General features: G+C 44.6%; 1 protein-coding gene across 2 annotated transcripts; it reads left to right on the forward strand.

The window, feature by feature from the left end:
* The first annotated feature begins 806 nt into the window (after positions 1-806).
* Positions 807-25,279, forward strand: rasip1 (Ras interacting protein 1). 2 transcript variants are annotated; one of them, XM_058053632.1, is made up of 17 exons: positions 807-1,168; positions 5,081-5,202; positions 5,347-5,798; positions 5,877-6,137; positions 6,198-6,427; positions 7,936-8,097; positions 8,540-8,744; positions 8,814-9,112; positions 10,115-10,276; positions 12,615-12,655; positions 12,814-12,968; positions 19,226-19,338; positions 19,570-19,858; positions 19,926-20,089; positions 20,150-20,291; positions 22,274-22,366; positions 23,210-25,279. In XM_058053632.1, exons 2-17 carry the CDS (start codon positions 5,081-5,083, stop codon positions 23,386-23,388), a joined length of 3,069 nt encoding a protein of 1,022 aa, XP_057909615.1. In that variant the 5' UTR covers positions 807-1,168; the 3' UTR covers positions 23,389-25,279. The 2 variants fall into 2 exon arrangements, with proteins under 2 accessions (XP_057909615.1, XP_057909616.1); XM_058053633.1 differs by lacking the exon at positions 22,274-22,366 and having other exon boundaries at positions 8,540-9,112.
* Positions 25,280-25,787: the final 508 nt, after the last annotated feature.

Consider the following 25,787-nt stretch of genomic DNA (forward strand, 5'->3'; position numbering starts at 1 on the left):
TAAAACACATAGCACAAAGTCATCATTCAAACTTACTTTGTGTGTTGTGTAGTGTAATATTATGGGAATGAAGTCATAATATTACAAGGAAATGTTGAAAATGAAGTTAAAAAATAGCAGGAATGGAAAAAGGTGCTGTAATCTTAGGAGAATAAAGTTAAAATATTAAAACCAAAAAGTCGTATTCTAACGAGAAAAAAGTCACAATTTTACAAGAATAAACTTGTTATGTTATAAAGAAAAATAATGTCCTTTTTTAACAGCATAGGCTTGAAATTCTAAAGAAAAATCATAGATTAAATCATAGTTTAAATTTGTTGTGTTATAACAAATTAACAAAATGCAGTTGGGATTTTAGTCAAAATGTTACAAGAAAAAAATGTACAAAAAGAAAGTTGAGAAAACAACAACAGCAGAGATGGAAATATCAGCAGTAATTTTACAAGATAAAAGATAAACTCAAAATTTTGTAACCTAAATTGTAACCATTGTGAAGTGAAAAACTGCTTATCCTCTGTAGGGTGGCAGGGGTATGTTGGAGCCTACCCCAGCTGACATTGGGTGAGCGGCGGGGTGCACCCTGGACTGGTGGCCAGCCAATCACAGGACACACAGACAACCATTCACACTCACATTCATATCTATGGACAATTTGGAGTCCTCAATGAACCTAACATGTTTTTGGAATGTGGGAGGAAAGCAGAGTACCCGGAGAGGACCCATGCACACACAGGGAGAACTTCACAAGGTTTTGCACACTGTTCATCCCTGTTTCACCTACTTTCATTCCAGTTGTTCCTCTCTCGTTCTCCCGCTCCCAGTCAGGATGTAGGTGTTGTCCAATGCCAAAGGAAGGAAATTCTGTCACGTAGAACAATGGGCCTGTTTCTCTATCTATAGACTCAGTCAGGCGTAAGGTTGTGGAGAATGAGCACCACTAGTTGTGCTCTTGTGGAGGGTAAAAAACATTTATTTTCAATTTATTTTATAAGAAATCTGAATTCATGGCTGAAGAGAATTAGAAAAGTGCCTGTAGATATGTAACAGACTGAAAATGGCATTTTGTGACGGGGAAAGGAAAATAGTGAGGATTGTTAGATTACTTTGAAGAGGATATTTCCATTTAGGGTATTAAGAAGAAACTACAGCGGGATCAGAAGTGAATTGGGTGAGTATTACCTCATTTCTATGGCACAAAGTAGTCAATATCATCATCATACATAATTGCTATAATATACTGTATATTGAGAAAGGAATACTTACTGAGTACCTACTGCTTGTGAGGCATCTTAATGGTAATGGTGGAAAGTCATTTTCTAAATGTCTTCCATGGCTTTCCTGCCAGAGGGAAGGCTTCCTGTGTAAAATACTGTCCTTTTCAGGCTCTGATGAGGAAGTTTTATGTTCATTCAGCTCATGTTGATACTGTGTATATCCTGTTGATGCGTCTTGTCGGTGACATCATCCTATTGTTTTATTGTTCCATTTTCTGGAGTGAGTGCATTTTTTCTTTTATGGCCCTGGCGATAGTTTAGTTTGTTTGGAACTCCTAATCTGTGTCCCAACAGTTGCTGATGATTATTTGCTTCCTGTGTTTGACATGAACCAGGTCATCCCCGTACCGCAGTGTTTCTCAACTGGTCACCTGGTGGGTGGGGACCAGCTTTCAGAGGGCCCTGGGTCTTTGCCTGGGAAAAAAATTATGTCATGTCCATGAATGTACCTTACTTTCTTGGCTGTGCTATTCGCTTTGCTATGCCACCATAAGATATGGGCCGAAGCAGCTGCGTAACCGTTACGAACAGTCCCTTGAAATACCCCCCTTTGATACGTGAATTTCCAGCGAGTAGAATTCCGGATTTATACATTGAATATTTTTGTAATTAGAGCATAGAAAATGAAATCAATATGTTTGTAAACATTATTGGAGCCCTCTAGACAGGAAACAACACCCGTGTTGTCACCTTTACACTCCTATTAGCCAATACACCACACATAATAACAGGAAATCAGACATAAGACACATAAACCTGTTTTCAACCATCCATCTTCTATACCGCTTATCCTCACTAGGGTAGCGGGCATGCTGGAGCCTATCCCAGCTGTCTTTGGGCGAGAGGCGGGGTACACCCTGGACTGGTGGCCAGCCAATCACAGGGCACATATAGACAAACAACCATTCACACTCACATTCATACCTATGGACAATTTGGAGTCGCCAATTAACCTAACATGGTTACGAACCACTAACCATCCACCACTGTGCACACCTGTTTTCGACCTGCTGCAAATATTATTTTTACATTATTTTTTTACATTATTACAACCCTTTTGCCATGAAATAACACTCCTTTATACTGAAATTGCACAATATAGTAGACACAACAAGAGAAAATAAGACATATAAGACACAGAAAACCTGTTTATGAACTTCGATATACAGTTTTAAACATTATTAGAGCCCCCAGACATGAAATTACACCCCTATAGTCACCTTTACACTACTATTACACAACACAGTAGACACAATAAGAGAAAAAAAGACATATAAGACACAGAAAAACTGTTTGTGCCCTTTTACACAAATTTTAAATTATTATTAGAGCCCTGTAGACTTGAAATAACACCACTATATTCACTTTAACACTCATGTTAGCCAATATAGTGAACATAATGAGAGAAAATAAGACATAAATAAGGCTCATACTCGTCTGTGTTGCTGTAAATGTGTTTTGGTGCTAAGGAAGCTGAGTTGGAGGTGAAGAGGAACGAGTTCAGGATTGAATTTTAGCTTGGTGTGGGTTACACATGCAACAGTAGCCCGTGTTCCAGCGATGAAGTTTGGTGCTTGTGTGTCTCAACCAACATTACCTTAACATTACTGACAGCTAATGACCAGTGTAGAATAGTACATATTGTAGATACACAATATATTTTTCTCAAACGGATAGCAATAACTCTCCTTCTTAAAACTGATAACTTTTTTTAATCTACTTTGTTTTATTTATATTTGACTGCAGTTTGTGCATACCTGTAGGTAAGAACCCAGCAAAGTGCACTGCATTCGGGCACACACAGCAGCCAGTATGATGACACACATTTCTCTGGCAAACTTTTAGCACTTTTCAAACACCACGGCACTGGCATTTCATGTAGCTGATGAGGATTTTTGGATCCTGGATGGCATTTGGAACAAGTCCTTCCTATCCTATTAAGGGGACCTATTATCCGTTTTCCCCTTTTCTGACTTATATAGTTAGAATGTTGTATCCTCATGGTAAACCATGCCAAAATTTCAGATAATGAGGTTTGCACATTTGGAAGTGAGCACTGAAGGAAGTTTCGGATGGCTCAAAACGCTCGGTTTCAAAAGGCGTGGTAAAACTGCCCCTTTGTGATGTCACAGAGGGGCGGACTTCTTTATATGGTTCACATTAAGGAAGCACTTTGGGGGTGTGACCAATCAGAGCGGAGTGGGCATGTGTGTGGAATAAATCAAAGCAGACCAGTTTGGTAGGTAGCACAAATCAAAGGAAATACAGCTGGAATAGGTGCAGATTCTGCAGATCTAAATGGTTTTCTGCAGGTTATTGTGTGTAGCTGGTCTATAGGAGACCACAATTCAATACAAAGGGTAAAAAAATGAGCATAATCAGTCCCCTTTAAAAGTGAATGCTCCCGGGCGCTCCTGCTCGGCTGCCATGTGGGATCGTCTAGTGCCCTTGGTGGGGGTGCGGATGGTTGTGCCCATCGCCCATTTGTCGCGGAGGTGTGGTCCTTGCTGTTCTGGTGGCTGTCTCAGGGCGTGTGGCTGGTCCGTGGCTCTTGGCGGACTGGTTGCCCTGGCGGGTTGGGTGCGGCCTGTGGCATGCCCTGCAGTCCCTGGCTTGCCTAGGCCTGTGCTGTGCTGGGTGGCCGGTCAGTCATGTGTCCTCGGTCCCTCCCTCCCACTCAGTTTGGGCAGTGTTGGGGCTTGGGCATGTGGGGACACCTGTACATCGATATACAGTAAACCTCGGATATATCGGATTCAATTGTTCCCACTGGTTTTGTCCGATATAAGCGAAATCCGTTATATGCGTATACCGGAAAATGTCCGTTTTACGCATATATCGGATTTATATCCGGTATATGCGTAAATCGGATTTTATCTGTTTTAAAAAGGCACTTCCTTGACTATGTTTCCAATGTACCTGGACGCGCAGGCAACGCTGCAAACGCTGCAAATGACGTCGTATAGCGGCCTGTCACGATTCGGCGAATCGGAGCGCCACGATGCGGCCATCCGATATATGCGAGGGAAATTTAATGGAAATGCATTGGAACGGGACTGGAGGTTTTGTCCGAAATAGGCGAAATCCGTTATAAAAAATCCGATATATGCAATGAATTTTTATTGGAAATGCATTACAGAAAAATCGGTTCTTTTTTATCTGTCCGTTGTGAGCGAATTTCCGATATATCTGAGTCCGATATATCTGAGGTTTACTGTATATACCACTCGCAGAACATAAGTACTTCCCCACAACTCACTGACTTATCCATTATGTCATTATGCTGTTGGTTTTATCCAGTCATGGTGATTATAACAATTTTGTGTTATAGTTATTCAGTTTACTATAATTGTACTTGGAATGTTGTATTGTCATGTTAAACAATGCCAAAGTTTCCGATAACGAGGTTTCAGCATTTGGAAGTGAGCCCTTTGGGATAGCTCAAAATGCTCGCTTTTGCCTCTTTGAGTTTTTACGTTCTTACGAAGGCTGTGCACTGTAGGCCAGATACACTCTACGCCCTCCCCCAAGCTCCGCTTCTGTGTTTACGTTGTTAGCAATGTCTCCCAGGAAGTGTTTCTTTAGGTGTACGGGAAAGCTACATTTGTTTACAATTCCTATCAAGGCAAACATAAGGCACAAGTGGTTGGATTTCCCGATTCCCTACCACTAACACTAATACTTGTTGACAAACTGTTTCTGAAGCCTGACGCCTTTTCAATGTTACTTGGTTGTATGGAGTCAGAAAAGCAAGTTCAACTACTGAAGAACTGTAGAACTTACATGGATATTTTTTCATGTGTTAGATGGAGGGGTCGGGCAGTCCTCGTGTCAGAAAGCTCCATTTCCCAGTGGGTCTTTGGATTAATTCCCCCAGGAAGCATTTTGCAAAGCTGGGACGTCGCTGGCCCAGCGCTGTGTCTGTCAAGTAAGTGGAAAGAGGCTTTTTTGTTTTTTCTTGCTTGTTTTTTCTTTCTTGTTTGCCATGTTGCCTGTTTTATTTTTCCCCGTTTAGTCAGTCATAATTCACAACTGATATCCCCACTTCCTCTTCCCTCCTTTGGACCTGCAGGTCGACCACCAGCTCTGACGCGGCCTCCCTTCACGAGGCCCCCTCCGCTCCTTCCTCTTCTCTTTCTAACTCCACTCCCTCCCTGGCTTCCCCCACCCCGTCACCTTCTCCTTCCCCGGCCTTCCTCAGGCCGCGACAAGCTGGGCCCCAGTCGCGCACGAAGCGTCTTTCCCATCTCTTCCTACGGGGACGCTCCAACAGCGACCGGGACCGGGCGGTGGGGGAGAGGGAGAGGGAGGTTTGGGCCCACTCGGCCGCCTCCTCCTCCCACCATTACGTGCCCACTGCCTCTTCCTCTGCCCCGGGCCTCATCAAGATCTATGGGGATGCTCTCTCCAGCGGAGCGAACTATCGCTCCCTGCTGGCCAACATTCACTCAACAGCCAGGCAGCTCATCGCTCAGGTCATCACTCGTTACACCGAGAGAGAGAGGGAGGAGACTGATGACGCAGGTACACGATTCCTATGACGTATGAATAGGAATGACATAATGTAAACCGCACCTCTACCCTCCCTCAATTACCTCCTAGTTCTCCAGAAGCACAGCCCTGAGGACTTCCTGTTGTGTGATGTCATCGGAAAGCCCATTCAGCAGCCAGATGGCGCTATCAAGTGGGAGACGGAGTGTCGGAGAAGTGTAGCCCTGTGGGAATGCCCCTTGTTGTTGGCGGACATGTGGCGGCCTAAGGATGGACTCGAGCGGCGATTTGAAATCCAAAGGAAGGAAGACTACGAAAGAGAGGAGAGGGAGCGGGAGAAGGAGCGGGAGATGGAGGCAGAGAGCTATCAAGGTATGTAAAGAGCCAAGAGGGGTTAACTGCAAGGTTACCCTCACCCTGTCTGGCCAACAGGTGTACGCTGGAGGCGCAGCAGGATGGCGTCAGGGGGTGGGGCAGAGGAGGCCGAGCGTGGCCACCGAGGAAGGAACACGGAGCTCAGGAGGAGCATCAGTGACATGAACCTCAGTCTGAGGCGCCGCCAAGGTAATCATGTGACCAGCGATGCGCGTGGAAGTCGCAACAACGGAGCGGTACAGGACAGGAAAAACATTGTGAGCATGATCAACCCTCAACAGGGAGAGGTGAGGACACTTTTAATCACATCCCAGAATATAGAAACGTATCAAACATCCATATTTGAACACCAAAACTTCCTTTTGAATCAAAAGATTCAAAAGATAGAGTAGAAATAATACATGCGTGTTTTGTCAATCAGTGGCTGGTGCAGCAGTTACAATGTCCACGTAAATAGCATCCTAATGAAACATATGATAAAATATATAACAAAAATATCAAATTTCTCAATCCACACAGCTATTATATCATTAGCCACATTACTTAACGACACATAGTCTCCAAGGCAGAAGCATATATAAAATATTCAGTGACAAAAAAAACAAGACATCTTTGTACATCCCTTTTTCTATGCCGCTTATCCTCACTAGGGTTGTGGGGGGTGGGTGGGGGGTGCTGGAGCCTATCCCAGCTTACTTGCGGCGAGAGGCTCGGTACACCCTGGACTGGTTGCCAGCCAATCACAGGGCACATACGTATAGACAAACAACCATTCACACTCACATTCATACCTATGGACAATTTGGAGTCGCCAATTAACCTAGCATGTTTTTGGAATGTGGGAGGAAACCGGAGTAACCAGAGAAAACACACACACGCACAGGGAGAACATGCAAACCCCACACAGAGCCCCCGAGCCGAGATTCCAACCCAGGTCTTTCCCATCTCCTGAAGGTGTGGGCAACATGCTAACCACTCGTCCACCGTTCGGCCCTTCTCTTGTAAACAACCAATACAAATAATGCCAATATAAAGATTTTCTATTTCTATATTCACTTTTAGAAATGTCAGCTCCATGAATTTTGACACGCAAGTTTTACTTGCGAGACTGTACTTATTAACATCCTGTCCACTGATTGGTCGATCAATTAAACTCTTGCTGATCCCGATGTTGCTTCCTGTGTGTAGCGCTCCTTCTCTCGTGCAGTGTTGCATTATATGCAGATATTGTTCAACTCTCAGTTTCTGATTCTGATATCAATCAATACCGATATGTCGAACATTCATTTTTTTTCTAGTAAATTTGATGTAAGGTAACAATATTCTTAAATGAGTAGAGCTACTCCAACCAAAGATAATTCATTACATTATGTATTACATATTTGAGATATGTTATTTTGGGATAAATTAATTTTATTGTTAGTTAAAGGCACTGCTTTGTGCTCTATAGCTAATGTAATGTGAATTATTACGACTGTGTGGGATCTCATCTTACTTTCATTAAGCTACTTTCTACACATTTCAGTGAATTTTCAGTTGATGTCTCTTGTTTATACATTGAGACACGCACTAACATACTTAGCTGGGATAGGCTACAGCACGCCCGCAACCCTCGAGAGGATAAGCAGTAGAAAATGAATGAATGAATATATATATATATATATATATATATATGTATATATATATATATATATATATATATATATATATATATATATATATATATATATATATATATATATATATATATATATATTATATATTGTGTCAACATATTTTGCAACACTGTCAACAGATCAGAGCCTCCAAAGCGGAAGCAAAGGTTGGATGGACCAAGCCGCCAGAGGAAGACAAGGACTACTCCAGCTGTGACCTGGAAATTATGTCACAAAGTCTGATTCTTCCGCCTAGCGACCGGCCCTACTTCCTGTTGCTGCAGGGTTACGATCAGAGCAAGGCAAGTCAGGCCATATTGTGCGCACACATTTACACACACTCACATACACACACACACACACAATCATCAGTGCACAGCAAGACAACCAAGCACATAACAACACCACACACTGAATTTGGCACCATGTGATTGATGTATAAACAGCCAGGTCATGACATCATACCTGCATGCTGCTAATCTCTGCATACCATCTGCATTTGACCGGGAGCCTTTCCCATCTCCCATCTGACTCCAAAAAATCCGAGGAGGAGACACAAGAGGCTGTGTGCACATCACTCTATCTTGCACAATGACCTCACACAGATGCTCTTTGTAGCAAACTGTTGGCGCACTTTGTCCAATGTCAACTATCTGATGGGAGCTCCATGTCCAACCACAACACTTCCAAGATACCAGACCCCCCAGACGTTCCTCACCTTTTTGATGGCTGTGTTTTCTCTAGGACTTTGTTTTGTACATTATGGCGGGGCATACACATGTGTTTGGGAGAAAGCCGACCATGAGGGAGCGGGAGAAGGACAAAGACAGGGAGAGGAAAGGGAAGAAGCCCCTCAAGGTGGACACCTTCCTGTTTGCGCCTGACCTTTTGGCCAGACACTTACTCGTGAGGAGGGACTCTGCTGCTCCCGAGACCCCGGCTGGGCGAGGTACACACGACATCTTGGTGTACTGTACTTGGCCATACCCTCCCTTCACACGTCTCCATCTTATTTCAGCCTTGATGCGGCCTTTCAGAGGAGGCGCCGTCACCCATAACGGGGTGGCCCTCTACAGGGAGACCTTCCTAAAACCCGGGGATGTCATTGGCCTTGGGAACCACTTTCTTTTCTTGTACCGTGACCCCCGAGTGACCCCGGCTCCGCCTCTGGCCTTGACTTTGCCGTGGCACTCGGATGGCTCACACCCCTGCTGCCCTTCGGGCTTGGCGGACAAGCAGGAGGCACTGAGACAGTACCTCGGGAAGACTGAATCTGTTCTCAAGTTCCATCCTCGCCACGCTGACACCTTGTTGCAGGTGAGACATACAGTGCAGTGCGTATGACTGTCAAATATACTATTTCCTGCTTCTCCTGCTGTTAACGGACTACCAGCGGACATTGATGCACCCGTAAACAATAGGGGTGCCACCATACTGGAAATTCACCATAATTTAGTGCGGGGGTGCCCAAACATTTTCCTCAGAGGACCTCAGACTGAAATATCAAAGGATGTCACATTGATATTTTACATTTTTTAATACACATCTGCTCAGAATTGTTAATCAAGAAAAAGCAGCCTCGATCAGACGTTTTGTTTTGTTACTATGAACTTTTATTCTTTACATTACATTTCTCATGGAAGCCCGTTTCCACCACTGAAAGTAAAAAATGTCCCAATTGTAAGTCATGATTATGACATAAAAAGTCGAAGTTACAAGATAAAATAATTATGTGATATAAATGAAAATTCATTTATTCATTTTCTGGAGCCTATCCCAGCTGTTTATCAAATAAAAAGCCGTAATGACGAGATTAAGGGCTCTAATGTCATGGTGAAGTGCAGGGTGGCAGAGTGGGGCACAGCCCAAGCAGTGGTAATTAATTTGGTGGACTGAACTGCGCAGAGATTGGCGTGGCGGCGTGCCAGGGGAGGTGTCCACATTTTTGTCTTGTCATGTCATGTCATATTTCTGACTTGGGCTGCAGTATTGTTTGATATATTATTTCACCCATCATAAACATGTATGTTTTGGATTTTGGATCGACATTAGCAATAAAAGTGACTGTTGTAATTATTTGATTGGCTTCAGCTCCAACACCTTCCCCTTGTCTCTTCAATTGCCATTGTGATTGCCATGAGCAGATGGAATGAGAGTCATGGTGAGAAAAATTTTCTTTCACCAAAAATTGACGGGGTTGTGAAGGCTGAATCACAAAATTCATTTTGATTCCATTATGATACCATCCTGCTAACCTCATCCTCCATGAACCAGGAAGTGTCCTGCTAACCAACAAATACTGTACTCTCCCTCTCTTAGGAGATACTGTCAAAAAATTCCTCCCCTGACTCTGGAGGCGGGCCTTTGGCACCAGCGTACCTTCTGTCAATCATGATCGACCATGCCTCCAAGAATCTTGACCCGGCGCTCACGCCCCAGATATTGCTCAAGGTGGCCAATCAGATCAAAGAAATTGTCTGGGTGAGTGGAAGAAAACACTTCTTGAGCCGCTTCACACAAACGGGTCAAAATTGGTGAAAATCTGCACCTCAACCACATTGCCTGTGCAATTACTTTCCTCACAAATACACCTGATGAAGGCACTGTTATTGCTTGAAATTTCTCATACGCACACATGCCTGGAAAGTGTACGTGGTTGAGAGGACTGAAGAGAGTAGACAGGAGTACAGAGAGATGAATGGTAAGGTGAAAGTAGAGGTGGCAAAGGCCAAACGAGGTCTATGATGACTTGTACGCTAGGTTGAACAGTAAGGAGGGAGAGATGGATCTATACAGGTTGGCAAGGCAGAGAGACAGAGATGGGAAGGACGTGCAGCAGGTTAGGGTGGTCACGGATAGGAATGGCAGTGTACTGACAGATGCCAGTAGTGTGATGGGAAGATGGAAAGAGTAAAGAGTATGGAAGTGTCTAGGAGAGGTAGCAGTACATTTTCTGACTGGGTTGTTCAATAGGATCTTAGGTGGTGAGAAGATGCCTCAGGAATGGAGAAGTGTGTTGGCGCCCATTTTTAAGAACAAGGGTGATGTGCAGAGCTGTGGCAATGAGCCATACAATGAAGTTATGTGAAAGAGTAGTTGAAGCTAAACTAAGGGCAGAAGTCAGCATTTGTGAGTAGCAGTATGGTTTCATGCCAAAAAAAGAGTACTGCAGATGCAGTATTTGCTTTAGGAATGGTAATAAGAATGGTAAAAAGTACAGAGAAGGTCAGAGGGAGCTGTATTGAGTCTTTGTAGATCTGGAGAAAGCCTATGACAGGGTGTCTAGAGAGGAACTGTGTTATTGTATGAGGAAGTCTGGAGTGACAGAGAAGTATGTTCAAGTGGTGCAGGACATGTATGAGGACTGTAAGACAGTGGTAAGATGTGCTGATGATGTGACAGAAGAGTTCAAGGTGGAGGTGGGACTGCATCAGGGATCAGCTCTGAGCCCCTTTTGTTTGCCAAGGGGGATCAACATTTCAGAACAATGGAGATTGTGAAAAGGAGGTGAAGAAGCATGTGCAGGCAGGATGGAACGGGTGGAGAAAAGTGTCGGGCATGATGTGTGATAGAAGGTTTGCAGCTAAATGAAAGGAAAGGTACACAAAACTTAAAAGCGATGTTGTTTGGTCTAGAGACAGTGCCACTGAGGAAAAGACAGGAAGCAGAACTGGCGGTGGCACAGATGAGGATGCTGAGGTTCTCATTGGGAGTGACCAGGATGGTTAGGATCAGGAACGAGTACATCAGAGGGACATTACATGTTAGAGACCTTGGAGATAAAGTCAGAGAGGCCAGACTGCGATGGTTTGGACATATATTGGTAGAAGGATGCTGCATTTAGAGCTGCCAGGTAGGAGGCGTAGAGGAAGACCAAAGAGGAGGTTTATGGATGTAGTGAAGGACATGAAGGTAGTAGGTGTGAGAGAGACAGATGCAGAAGACAGGGTTGGATGGAGGAGATTAGTTTGCTTTGGAGACCCCTGAAGGTAAAAGCCCAAAGAGAAAGAAGAAGACAGATGCCTGGAAAGTCAAAACGATGAGATTAAATGTAAGAAATATGAGATAATGACTACAAATTCATAGTCAAGTCATAATTATAATTAAGAATAATAAAATACAAATTCAGAGATAAAAAGTGGCAATGATGAACTATAAACTGCATGTGTGGAGTGCAATGACTCCAGTGAATAAGGCAGTTTGCATCATTTCCACTTTTTTTCTTCTTTTTCTATTTAGTAATTTGGACTTTTTATTTCATAATTATGACTTTCTTATCTGACAATTTGCCCTTTTAATCCCATTGTAGTGATTTACAATTTTTTTCTTTGGCGGAAAGGGGCTTCCATAGTAATGACCCCCAGTGTACGTGAATGTGCCTCACATTCTTATTTGTGTGATTTGCTTGCTACCCCGCTACTTGATGTGTGAAGATCTGCATGGTGTGGGGACACACAGTTGCAGATATCTGCAGGAGAAGAGTGCACCGTAAAGAGAGAAACAACGCCATTTTGCGTTATTTCATGAACTATCAAGTATTCGTGTTGAAAAATTAGGTTGACGCTTGTCGTTAAGGGGTGATGTTGTCGGGCCCGCAGTCAAAACCAGTTGAGAACCACCGCTTTAACTTCCTGGTTGAGGTCGAGGGGCAAATGCTGTTCACCTTGAGCTACTAAAGTCCTAGACAGGAACAGGGACATTTTCCTGCTGGAAAAAGTGCTGTAATGGTCTTGGCTGCTTGCATGCATGCATGCTTCTCCACCTCCTCACTCACTAGAGATGTCTCTCTCCACTCTTCTGTCTCCAAATGTGCTTACAGGAAAACATCAAGGAATTTGGGGATAAGCATCCCACGCAAAAGTAAGAGCATAGTTATGATATGATACATTGTACTGTTATGTCTGCGCTAAATTTTTGTGGTCTGATGACAGCAAAGTTGCAAATTGGCTGGGGATAAAAACGAGTCAGGTTTGTGATTGCTCCAAGTGACCTTTCAAACGTCACCCGGTTGTGTCCAGTTCAGCCGAGCAAGAAGTGGAGCTCAGCACGGCCGACGTCCACAAACTGTCGTCTGACCTCCGGCCGCTGATGTTCTGGATGTCGAACGCCACGGAGCTCCTCAACTTTTTCCACGTTAAAGTGGAAGCCATGGAGAAAGAGTGGGAGTTTGAAGGTGAGTGATGACTGGCAGGTCAGGAAAAAAAAACAACTTGAAAAAACAAAAAGAAGAAAAGTAGACAATGGAAATTGGACTTTTGACAGTGACTGGACTGCTTAATATGCATTTAAAGCCCATGTCCTGGGGGCACTTTTAGACCAAGCATCACGACTTTGATGCAGTCTGTCCCACCCAAATCTCCTGATTATTGACGGGCGGGGCGATTCAGGATTTTGACATTTGGACTTGTGCCAGACACCACTTTGCTGCAGTACATTATATCAGCCTGTTACCACTGACAAGGCTAAAAAAATACATATATATATATATATACATATATATTGTCACGTTCCAGCTTGTGAGTTTTACGGTTCAACCCCAAGATGCAGAGATAAGGACCCAAATTCAGGTAAAAATATATTTATTTTTGCGATGCAGCAGAACGACGCACTAGCATGACCAACTCACACATGTCAATAAACCGACAAAGGAAGGAGCGCGCACCTGAACTAATTAGGCAACAGAAAATGGGAAACAGGTCCGGGAGATAATTGAAAGGAACGGAAAACAGAACAGAGCAACAGAGGACGTGAATACAAAATAAGGGCATGAACGAGGAACAGAGGAAAAGAAGGAACTAAAGGAGCTGTCACAGGGGGGGTGAAGCCCAATCATAACAGTACCCCCCCCCCCCAATGACGGATCCTAGACGTCCAAGAAGTCCAAAGACAAAGAGGGATTGGAGGCAGGGGGACCGGAGGTGGGTTGCTGGCCATCTGCTCATGGCAATCACAATGTCAATTGAAGAGACAAGGAGAAGGTGTTGGAGCTGAATCCAGCCGGCTGCTGGGGTTTGTGGAACCTTGAAGCTGCGTGGCTTGGGGACTGGAGGAATCTGTGGCGTCATGCAGCTTGGCACGGGAGCCAGGGTTTGAGGAACCTTTAAGCTGCGTGGCTTGGGGACAGGAGGGATCTGTGGCGTCACGCAGCTTGGCACGGGAGCTGGGTTTTGGGGAACCTTGAAGCTGTGTGGCTTGGGGACAGGAGGGATCTGGGCCGTCTTGCAGCTTGGCACGGGAGCCGGGTTTGGGAACCCTTGGGGCTACGTGGTTTGGGCACAGGAGGAATCTGGGCCGTCACGCAGCTTGGCACAGGAGCCGGGGTTTGGGAACCCTTGGGGCTGCGTGGTTTGGGCACCGGAGGAATCTGGGGCGTCACGCAGCTTGACATGGGAGCCGGGTCTTGGGGAACATTGGAGCTGCGTGGCTTGGGCACTGGAGGTGAACGTGTGCCGTGCTCCTCTTCATGTTGCACGGGAGGCAACGGGGATCCGGAAGAGGGCGGCGGGAGAGCAGCGGGCTTACATGGAGTGGGAGCCTTCTTTCGCTTGATCGTAGGCCGGCCGGCCACCCAGATGCAGCACCCCGGCATAAATCCGTTTTTATAACAAGTAGGGGGAATTATCTGTGGTAAACGATTCAATGTGCAACTATAACGATAATTACGTTAAAGTTACATTAAAGTTTTATGTAAAAGGATATCAATTTGGGAACTTTGGGCCATTATATAAAAAAATACAGTCAGCAAACATTTTTGTATTACTATTTTTCTTTATTATTAGCATATTAGCTCTTAAACTCGCCCACAAACGTTCAGCAAATACAAAAATGTGAGCAAGTGAGACCTCTCACACTGACATGTTTGTGTCAGCTCAAAATAAGATTTGTTTATTTATAGTACTGGTTTTAAATTCTAAATGTTTGTGAGTAAAACGCCTATTTAGGAACATTCAGAAAGGATTATTAATAAAGAACTGCCTTTCCTTCATGAAATGTACAAAAGAAAATACTTAAAACACAGGGCAATAGTCATAAAACATTTCATCCAAATTGCAAACCTAACATTTAATTTCTCTTTTAAAACACATTGAAATTAATTACATTGCAGTAAATATTTTAATACTCTTTAATTTCCACAGTTTTTGAATGTTTAATGCAATTTGCGATTTGTCCTACTTTTGACAGTCTTCAACGCAGTGATGCACCATTCTCCGATGCAAAGACGGCTGTATTTGGATGTATTTTCTCCCTTTTTCTTTCACCTCATACTTGCTCCCGAATGCTGATACTATGTGGGAATGCATAAAGGTAAGATTCAATGACTGAGTGCTAATGTGCATCATTGTGGTAGTTTGATGCTAAATCGCTAATGCGAGCAAAACACTGGACTTCAGCCACGGTCATCACGTTGACAGCCCGTCAATAGCAACTGGAACTCCAATTTAGATGGCAGTTCTGTCACGACGGGTGGCGAGAGCCGGTCTGGAACCAAGAATGCAGAGACGTATTCGTGTAACAAAGACGTTTATTAACAAAGGGTGTTCACTCGGGGAAATGACCAAAAAACAAGGCTAAGAGAGAAACCAAAAACTTAGCTAGGCAGAGTCCAAAAGTGCAACACAACAGAACAAAAAAACACTGTGGCAATCGGCTAGCAGGAACAACAGGGGAGCAAAGTGCAACAGAAAACACTGTGGACTAAAGGTCACACAGGCAAAACAAGAAGCAAACAGAAAATCACCAAAGTACAAAACGAACAGGCAGGTACTTACAGAAAAGTTGCTAAAAGCCAGAAAACAAGAACACATAGAGCTAACACATTGCCAAGCAAGCGGAGGGCGTGTAGGACGAGGAAGGTTGAGATACGATCTGGCAATGAGGCACACCTGCTGTCATGCTTAAGAGGCCCAGGAACGAGATTGGCAGCAGGTATGGGGACAGCCTCCTGCCAGGTAGAGGTGCACTGCAAGGAAAAGGCAGAAGGTGGCAGCAGACCGACACAGATCATGACAGTATCCCCTCCTCTTATAAGGCGCCACCTGGCGACTTACCTGGCTTATCAGGGTGCCAGCTTCCTGCTGGTGCCGGCCAGTGGTAGGTCGCAGGATGATAGCCACACCTCCTGTCCGGCCTGGTACTCGGGTGCCGGGATGCGACAGCGGTCCGCCATCTGCCGGTTGAGTGTGGCAGTCCTTGTGAGGGCGGCCCTAGTCTCCCGCCGTACCATGCATGCCCGGTGGAGGTGTGCCTGAACCGCCACCTCCTTCTCCAGTGCTGGGAACAGCGGAGGTTGGAAACCATATGCCCACTTGAATGGTGACATACCTGTAGCAGAGCTTTCCAGCGAGTTGTGGGCGTACTCAACCCAGGGGTGGTGGGAGGACCGTGAGGAAGGGTTTCTGTGGTAGACGCAACGTAATGCCGCTTCAAGGTCCTGGTTTGCCTGCTCTGTCTGGCCATTGGTCTGGGGGTGATACCCGGACGACAGACTCACCGATGCCTCCAGTGCCTTACAGAAGCCTCTGTCCGAGACGATGCCCGTAAGGATGCCGTGCAGCCGAAACACGTGCCTCACCAAAAGTCGTGCAGTCTCCAGGGCTGATGGGAGCTTAGAGAGTGCCACTAAGTGAGCCATCTTGGAGAACCGGTCTACAATGTTCAGGATGACTGAGTTGCCTCTGTAGAACGGGAGACTGGTGATGAAGTCCAGGGCGATATGGGACCAGGGGCAGGGCGGGACTGGTAGCGACTGAAGCAGGCCAGCCGGCGGGCGATGAGAGGCCTTGTTCCTGGCACAGACATCGCCGGCTGCAACGTGCTTCCTGGCATCCCATGCCATTGCTGGCCACCATAACATTTGCGAGATAAGGAACAGAGTGCGCCTGGCCCCTGGATGACAAGATAACTTGGAGTGCCCCCAGTGCAGTACGTCTGACATTAATGCTTCCGATATGAAGAGCCTGTCCGGGGGGCACCCCTCGGGCTGCTCCAGTCCCTGTGTAGCGTCCGACACCCTTCTCTCCCCCTCCCACCACTCTGGATACAGGCACGATTGTCTCAGTGACTCTGCTCTCTTCGCCAGGCCGAAAATCTTCGACAGGGCTTGATGTTACGGGACCCCGGTCTGTAAGTGACAGAAAAGTTGAATCGGGTGAGGAACAGTGCCCAATGTGCCTGACGGGAATTGAGTCTCTGAGCAGTTAGTGATGTATTCCAAGGTCTTGTGGTCAGTCAGCACGAGCAATGGATGAGTAGTGTCCTCCAGCCAATGCCTCCACTCCCGCATGGCTAGAACGATGGCCAGCAGCTCCCCGTTACCCACGTCGTAATTCCCCTCAGCGCTAGTGAGACGACGAGAGAAGAATGCACATGGGTGGAGCTTCTGGTCGACAGGTGACCGCTGGAATAGGACCGCCCCGACTCCTGTATCTGACGCGTCGACCTCTCGAACAAATTGCAGGGAGGGTGAGTATAGGGGCAGAAGCATAACAAGATTTGAGCTTGGAGAAAGCCGATTCAGCCTCTTTTTTTTTTTGCACTTTTGTCACAAGTGCGAAAAAAAGTTTGTCGAATTACAATGTTTCACATTATCAAACAAATGGAAATATTAGTCAATGACAACACAACTCAACACACAATGCCTTTTTTTCAATGAAACTTCTTTTTATTAACTCATTCGCTCCCAAAGACGGAGTTATGCATCTTTTATGTTTTTTTGCACAACGGGCACAAAGAGGTGATGATGCAACTGCGCAATAGAAGAGAGCATGGTTGGTGCAGTTTTAAGATGAAAAAACGGCCACAAGGTGGCAGAAGCGCATTTTATGAGAGCTCAGCCTGCATCTCGCACACACACAGTTTAGTTGCAAATATGCAAATTCTTAATAGTTTTCATGGTAGGGCTGGGTGATATAGGGATATTTAAAAAATATGGATATTTCTTTTAAGCATAATGGCAGGCGCCTTGGGTTCTCCACTAGTAAGCATCATCGGTATTTGTCAGGAAGGGCATCCGGAATTTAAAGGGTTCCAGCCCAAACTCAGTATGCAGATCAAAAAGATCCGCTGTGGCGACTCCGTAATCAGGAAACAGGTAGAAATCAACATTTTTTTCTGGTGAAAGATGAGAGTCTAATCTTTCTTTTGGTACGTATATACCATGTCTATATAGTCAGAGAACACAATACCTAAGGGAGAGGAAAAGAAACCAAAGCCAAATCCAAAGCCACATGGCCTGTGTGCTGTCTCCTCAGCTTATTCCGTCCGGTTCGCAGGGACAGCAGTCTCAGTAGGGAAGCCCAGACTTCCCAGTCCCCGGTTACCTCCTCCAGCTCCACTGGGAGGACACCAAGGCATTCCCAGGCCAGCTGTGAGATATAATGCCTCCAGCGTGTCCCAGGTCTGCATAGAACATCATAGTAAGAGTAAATATGGTGCTGGTAGAGTGATGGTCTGGGGCTGTCTTGCTGCTTCAGGTCCTGGAAGACTGGTAAGCATGAATTCTGTTAAAGCAGAATGTCCAGCCATTTGTTGGTGACCTCAAGCTGAAAGCAACTTGGGTTCTGCAGCAGGACAATGATCCAAATCACACCAGCAAGTCCACCTCTGAATGGCTTTGGAGTGGTGTAGTCAAAGCCATGACCTGAATCCTATTGAAAAAAGGCTCTTCATGCTGGAAAAGCCTCCAATGTGGCTGAATGACAACAATTCTGCAAAGATGAGTGGGCCAACATTCCTCCATAGCGCTGTAGGAGACTCATTGCAAGTTATCACAAACGCTTGATTACAGTTTTTGCTGCTAAGGGTGGCCCAACCAGTTATTAGTTTTAGGGGGCAATCCACACAGGGCCATGGAGCTTTGGATTATTTTCTCCCTTCATAATAAAAGCTTTCATTGAAAAACTGCATATTGTGTTGACATTCACTAATATTTGCATTTGTTTGATGATGTGAAACATTTAAGTGTGACAAAATGCAAGAAAATATGAACTCAGGAAGGGGTGAAACACTTGGATCATAAACACACATCTATGTTCAAATGAACCCCTGCTGCTCTGATGCCAGCAGGTCCATTATTAGGCGTTCTTAAGTAAGATCTGCACAGCATTCGCAGGACTCTTCCTTGGCCCATGAGCTATAGCAAACAACAATCCGCTCCAAAGTCAAACTGTGGCCATTAGAAAATGTTTAGAACGTGTAGAAGTAGCATACACAGGTATCATACAGGTTTAAACATAAGTGAATGGTTCCCAAATAAAAACAAAGCTAAGGAACCTGAACTGTAAAATCAAGTTAGTGGCTGCATTAAAGCAAAAACAATAAATAATGTTCTCACCATTGTTCATCCAGAATGCACTTGCTTACCTGGATCTGCACCAATGTCTATGTTCTGATTCATTCATGTGTAAATGTAAATGTTCCTTTACGATGGAGCCCCGGGTGATCCAGTGTTGGCGTCTGACATGGACACGTGCTCTGAGGCTCTGGCTCAGCTGGACGATGTCATCATGCACACCTTCCAGCAGTGCGTCTATCATCTGACAAAGGTAAAGTCACTAAAACTCACACATTACCACGTATTTTATCACAGTAATTTGTAATTTAACAAGAATAAAGTCAAAATATGAAGAGAAAAAATTTTGTGATCACATGAGAACATTTTAATGAAAGGTCATCAGTAAACAGCACTGAAATCTACGCTGAGTGTCAGATTGCGATGGATAGGTTTGGCATTTGGAGTCCGCGGGTGAAACAACATGTCTCCTTTGCTTCCCAAGACCCTCTACTCCCTCCTTCCCGCCCTGTTGGACACCAACCCGTTCTCCAATGAAGAGAAGGAGAAAGACAGAGATGGAGCTGAAGGAGCGAAGGGGGCGGTGACAGGAGAAAAGGAGGCAGATGACGTCTCCGTCCTGCCGCCCAAAGTGGCCGGGCTGGTGGAGGTGTACCGCTCGTCCCTGATACTGTCCCGGGAAGCCCGCCTGTCCCCACCTCTCACCTCCCAAACCTTTGGCTACCTCTTCTTCTTCACCAACACCTCCCTGCTCAACACCTTGCTGGAAAGAGGTGAGATCAGCCTCGAAGGTGAGCATGTGCACCTGTTTGACTTCCTGTTCCTTTTTACCCCCAAAAGACGGACTCTTTTCCTGGTCCAGAGCGGTCCAAATCCGTACAAACTTGGACTTGGTTCTGGATTGGCTCCAAGGGGCAGGGCTTGGCGACATTGCCTCTGAGTTCACAAAGAAGTTGTCAGTCATCGTCAACTTTTTGTGCATTCCCAAAACCCGCCTCATCCAGGTGAGACCACCTTGTGTTTGGACTTTCTCTTGAACCGTTTCATCCCAACTTCTCTTCCAGTCGTCGTGGGACACTTTACACGAGGATCACGCCTTGCTAAGCCCTGCCCAACTCCACCACCTGCTCACTCATTATAAGTTGGGACCCAGCAGAGCCCCCCCGGCCTCCTGGGCCCCCCCGCCTGGCACAGAGTTAAGCGGAGGTAAGCACATCTGAAACAAAATTCTAATGATCAAATACTATACGCTCCTATTGTGTACCTTTTAGACATACTACTCCACAGCATACTTTTACAATTATAACATAAAGTCATAATATTATGGGAATAAAACCACAATATTGTGGGAATAAAGTCATGATATTATGGGAATAAAGTCATAATATTATGGCAACAAAGCCATAATATTTTGTTTAATAGTGTTTTTCCAAATATTAAACAGAACATTAAGGCTGTAAAAGCCCTCACCATCCACTTCTCACATTTCACTCTTAGTTAAACACCCCCAAAAATGACAATCACCTTCCGCTGTACTGTAGCTTTTTTCTGTCCTTGATTATTTCAGAAGGACATTGAAATATGTGGACATTTTAAAAAAAACAACAGCAAAATTGGAAAAATCAGCAGTAATTTTACAAGAATAAGCAATAATTATTAAGAAAAAATGTCGTAACCGAACAAGAAAATGTTTCTGAAAATAAAGTCATAACATTATGACAAAAATAATCTCATTTTACAAGTACATTTGAAAAATCAAAGAAGACAAATGGGATTAAAGTCATAAAATGTCCAAAGGTTTTTGAAAAATGTTGGAATATTTGAAAAAAATGCCCAGCAACAACTGTGATGGTTGGCATGGTGGCCAGCCCAGGGTGGACTCTGACTGCCTCTCTGCTGACAGGCAAAAAAAAGGCAAAGTATTAACGTTGTATTCCAATGAGAATCAACTTTTAATTTCATGAGCATCAAGTCCAAATATTACAGAATTAAATATGTTGTTGTAATATCATGATAATATCATGACAAACAAACAAACAGGAGATGCGAGAAGAGTGGAGGTTTGCTCTGGAAAAAAGAGGAATGAAGATGAGCCGCAGCAAGACTGGGTATATGTGTGCGAATGACAGGGACCCAGTGAGGTTACAGGGAGAAGATACAGAAGGTGGATAATTTTAAGTACTTGGGGTCAACAATTCAGAACAATGGGGATTGTGAAAAGGAGGTGAAGAAGCGTGTGCAGGCAGGATGGAAAGGGTGGAGAAAAGTGTCAGGCGTGATGTGATAGAAGAGTTTCAGTTAAAATGAAAGAAAAGGTTTATAAAACTGTGGTGAGACCAATCATGTTGTTTGGTCTAGAGACAGTGCCACTGAGGCAAAGACAGGAAGCAGAACTGGAGGTAGCAGAGATGAGGATGCTGAGGTTCTCATTGGGAGTGACCAGGATGGATAGGATCAGGAAGGAGTACATTAGAGGGACATTACATGTTAGAGGCCTTGGAGATAAAGTCAGAGAGGCCAGACTGAGATGGTTTGGACATGTCCAGAGGAGCGATAGTGAATATATTGGTAGAAGGATGCTGCGTTTAGAGCTGCCAGGTAGGAGGCGCAGAGGAAGACCAAAGAGGAGGTTTATGGATGTAGTGAAGGAAGACAGGGTTGGATGGAGGCAGTTGATTTGCTGTGGCGACCCCTGAAGGCGAAAGCCCAAAGAGAAAGAAGAAGAAGAAATACAACAATATAAAGTTGTTTTTCAGAAAATTAGGTTAGCCAAAAAGTTCTGATATTATTGGAAGAAAGTTCCCAAAAGAAAATTGACAAGGGATGACTTAAGAAGTCATGCTGTGAGCTGAAATATTTGAAAATGTAAAAAACAACAGCAAGAGTGGAAAGATAAGTGTTTATTTTCCAAGGAGAAATTCCACATATTAAGAAGGAAATGTTGCATTGCCATGGGAAAAACATCTGCCACGCTATGAAAATAAAATGTTAAAGGGGACCTATTATGCTTTTTCCACTTTTCTGACCTATAAATGTAGTTTGAATGTTGTATTCTCGTGTTAAACGAGGCCAAAGATTCAGATAATGAGGTTTGCCCATTTGGAATTGAGCCCTGAAAGAAGTTTGGGATGGCTCAAAATGCTCGGTTTCATAAGGCATCGTAAATCTGCCCCTTTGTGATTTCACAGAGGGGCGGACTTCTTTATATGGGAGTGTCTGTAAGCAGATAAGTGCTCTGCTCTCCCCCAAGGTCTGCTTCCTCCGCCCTGCCCCAAGCTCAAGTAAGTAAGAATGTATCAGTATTCTAACTGTGTTTATTTTGTTGAAAGCGCATGGAGCAAAAGCGCTTGCCTCCAGGGAGCAGGGTTGCTAATAGACGTATCACACCACAATTAGTGGCCACATTCAGTTACCGATGCTGTAGAAAATGCTAAAATGCTAAAGCTACTTACCATGGAGAGACGTCTTGAAGTAACCTCTTTTGTTGAGAATTTGGATTGGATTCGGGATCCAACACATGGCTGGATGTTAAAAGCCGACATTTTAAAAAGATAAATCAGCATTTATTATCAACTCCTACACTGTTTGCAGCTAGCAGCACAAATGGGAACTCCTTTTAAGTCCTTTTAAGACCAACCACAGTGGAGTGGGCGTGAGGCGGGCAGTGGGTGAATACATTGAAACAGACCGTTTTTGCGGGAACCACGAAATCCAAAGAAAAACAGTTGAATGGGTAAAGATTCTGGGTAAACTAGAAAGCTTTGTGTTTAGCTGCTCTATAGGAGTCCACAACTCAATACATAGGGCCGATAAATTAGCATAATAGGTCCCCTTTAATATTCATTCATTCATCCATTTTCTTCCACTTATCCTCACAAGCAACGTGGGGCATGGTGGAGCCTATCCCAGCTGTCATTGGGCATGAGGCAGGGTACACCCTGGACTGGTCGCCAGCCAATCACAGGGCACATATAGACAAACAACCATTCACACTCACATTCATACCTATGGACAATCTGGAATACAATGAGGAAAAAGAATAATGTGAAATCTGAAAGAAAAAGCATGTTGCTTTCTAAAAGCGGTCATGTTGTGAGAAAGAAATGAAGTTGTGTACTTTTTAGACATATTCGAGAGCTTTCTGGACCACCCTCCCCTCATCCTGCCCAACGAGACACCTCGGCTGGACCTCTCCCAGCCAGTCCCGAGTGTCGAGCTCCAGAAGGAGGTCATCCGTCTTCGTACATTCTTGTGGGGGATGGACCAGGACGAGTTGCCCGCCAATCAGAGGACTCGGCTTTGAGCGATGAAGAAAACCAACAACAGGTGTTACTTTCTAACCTTTCCATAGTCCACCATGTATTAGTTTAGATTGGAAGATTCTGTCATGTACCTTTACACCTTTATGCTTTACTTCAATATATCTTACATCATGAATAAAAATGTCTCCAAATGTACCCTTTGGCACCTTTTCTTCACGCTATTATAAGTGTAAAAAGAAATCTTGTTGTAAAAGAAATCAACGTGACCTACATTTTTTTGTAACCCTTGTAACTGTAATACAGTCATCCATCCTTTATTGTCGACAGTTGGTTCCGTGATAAGTCCATTTACAGTTAAAGTTGAATACGACATACAAAGCCTGTTTATGGCATTCTAAATGCAAATTATTAAAGCCCTGTAGACATGAAATAGCACCCCTATAGTCACCTTTACATTCCTATTATTCTTTCTTTACATCACATTGTGCAGACTACGGCATCACTGCATGGACATATCAGACAACCGCTGCTAGTATAGCAAGCTAGCGAACTAACTATTTAGCATCTTCAATTTACTGTACTCATTCTAACCTTAAGAAAGTGGGGCGAAAGGGGACGACAAGGGGAAGACAAAAATATCCTTCTCAGCCACAGCATGTCTGTCTCGGCCATGCCATGTCCTTCGCAGCCATGGCACGTCCTTCTTAGCCACAGCATGTCTGTCTCGAACATGGCAAATCCTTCTCAGCCATGGCACGTCCTCGCCAACCATGGTTCAGCCATAGCATATCCATCTCAGCCAGCCGTGGCATGTCCGTTTCAGCCACAGCATATCTGTCTCAGCCATAAAATGTCCGTCTCAGCCATTGCATGTCCATCTCAGCCACAGCCATAGAATGTCCGTCTCAGCCACAGGATGTCTGTCTCCACCATGGTATGTCCGTCTCAGCCGCAGCATGTCCATCTCAGCCACAGCATATCTGTCTCAGCCGTGGCATGTCCGTTTCAGCCACAGCATGTCTGTTTCGGCCATGGCAAGTCCATCTCAGCCACAGGAGGGCTGTCTCAGCCACAGCATGTCTGTTTCGGCCATGGCACGTCCATCTCAGCCACAGCATGTCCATCTTGGCCATGGCACGTCCGTCTCAGCCACAGCATGTCTGTCTCAAACATGGCATGTCTGTCTCCATGATGATAAATGGTCTTTTACTTGTACAGCGCACTCAAAGCCCTTTGACACTGTTAGCACATTTACCTATAATGACGCCGCATCGGGACCAACTGGGTCTTCACTATTTTGCCTAAGGATACTTCCACATGATCACGGGAGGACAGAAGACAGAGGATTGAACCAGCAAACTTCAGGTTGGGAGGCGACCCCTATACCGGCTGAGCCATGCCGCTCACGGCACGTCTATCTGTGGTACGGCACTTCGGCTGGGCTCTGCTAGCTCAGTAGCATGCGTCTCCATGCAGTGTGAAAGCTAATGTCAAGTCTCATAACATGACTGATGCCGAGTGACCGCAATACTGCATAGAACTTGTCTTTCAATGTTTCTCGACTAACATTAGACCAAAACAGCTATCATTCATTTTTTCATTATTTAAAAAACAACAAAGGCTATATGGTGATGGAGCGATACTGGAACCAGGATAGAGTGAGGGATGACTGTATAAAACATAAAAATAAGTTAACCACGATATGATGCAGTTTTGCTAAACCTGATGAACCATATTTGGTGTTTTTGGACTGTATTTTAAGTGTAAAAAGATGGAACCACAATGTGGGATGTAAATCTCTCTGTTGTAAACCAGTCAATACACGGTTAAGATACCAATCCAAAATCCTACATTTCAAAATACAACGATTCAATATGATTCGGTACAGTGTGCAAACGATACTATCTGATTGGATACAATTCTACGGTACCATTTGTTGATGTAGGCGTGAATCTTTCATCATGAAATAAAGCAGCCAAGTGTATAAATGTGTCATTCTTACGGTATTTTCTAACATGTAGAAGAGCGCATCATACCCCCAAGATGCTGGAAGCCATGAGTCTCCAACCACAAGGCCCAGGAAATGTCAGCTGCAATGTCCACTCAGGATGGCTATGGTTTAAGTCTGCATATTCATATCTAACGTTGTCTTATTGTTATATGAGCAAGAAGTGCTTGCTTTTGTAAATATCACCTACTCTGGGCTGTATGTGCATGTGTGGGTGTCTTTGCTGACATTTACAAGTGTCCCTGAATGCAGCAGCAACTTGTGTCCCAGGAGATATGTGATGCACATGAATGCATCAAAGCTGGAGCGGCATTAACAGCAGTATGATAGTTTGAATCATGCTTGTTGAGTATAAAGTGTCCATTATCTGTGTGAAGTGTCCCAACTCTAAAACAACCACTCCCCCCTTTTTAATAGTGTCTGAAATACAAA

Source organism: Doryrhamphus excisus, chromosome 17, assembly GCF_030265055.1.
Source record: "Doryrhamphus excisus isolate RoL2022-K1 chromosome 17, RoL_Dexc_1.0, whole genome shotgun sequence".
In the NCBI taxonomy this organism is placed as follows: Eukaryota; Metazoa; Chordata; class Actinopteri; order Syngnathiformes; family Syngnathidae; genus Doryrhamphus; species Doryrhamphus excisus.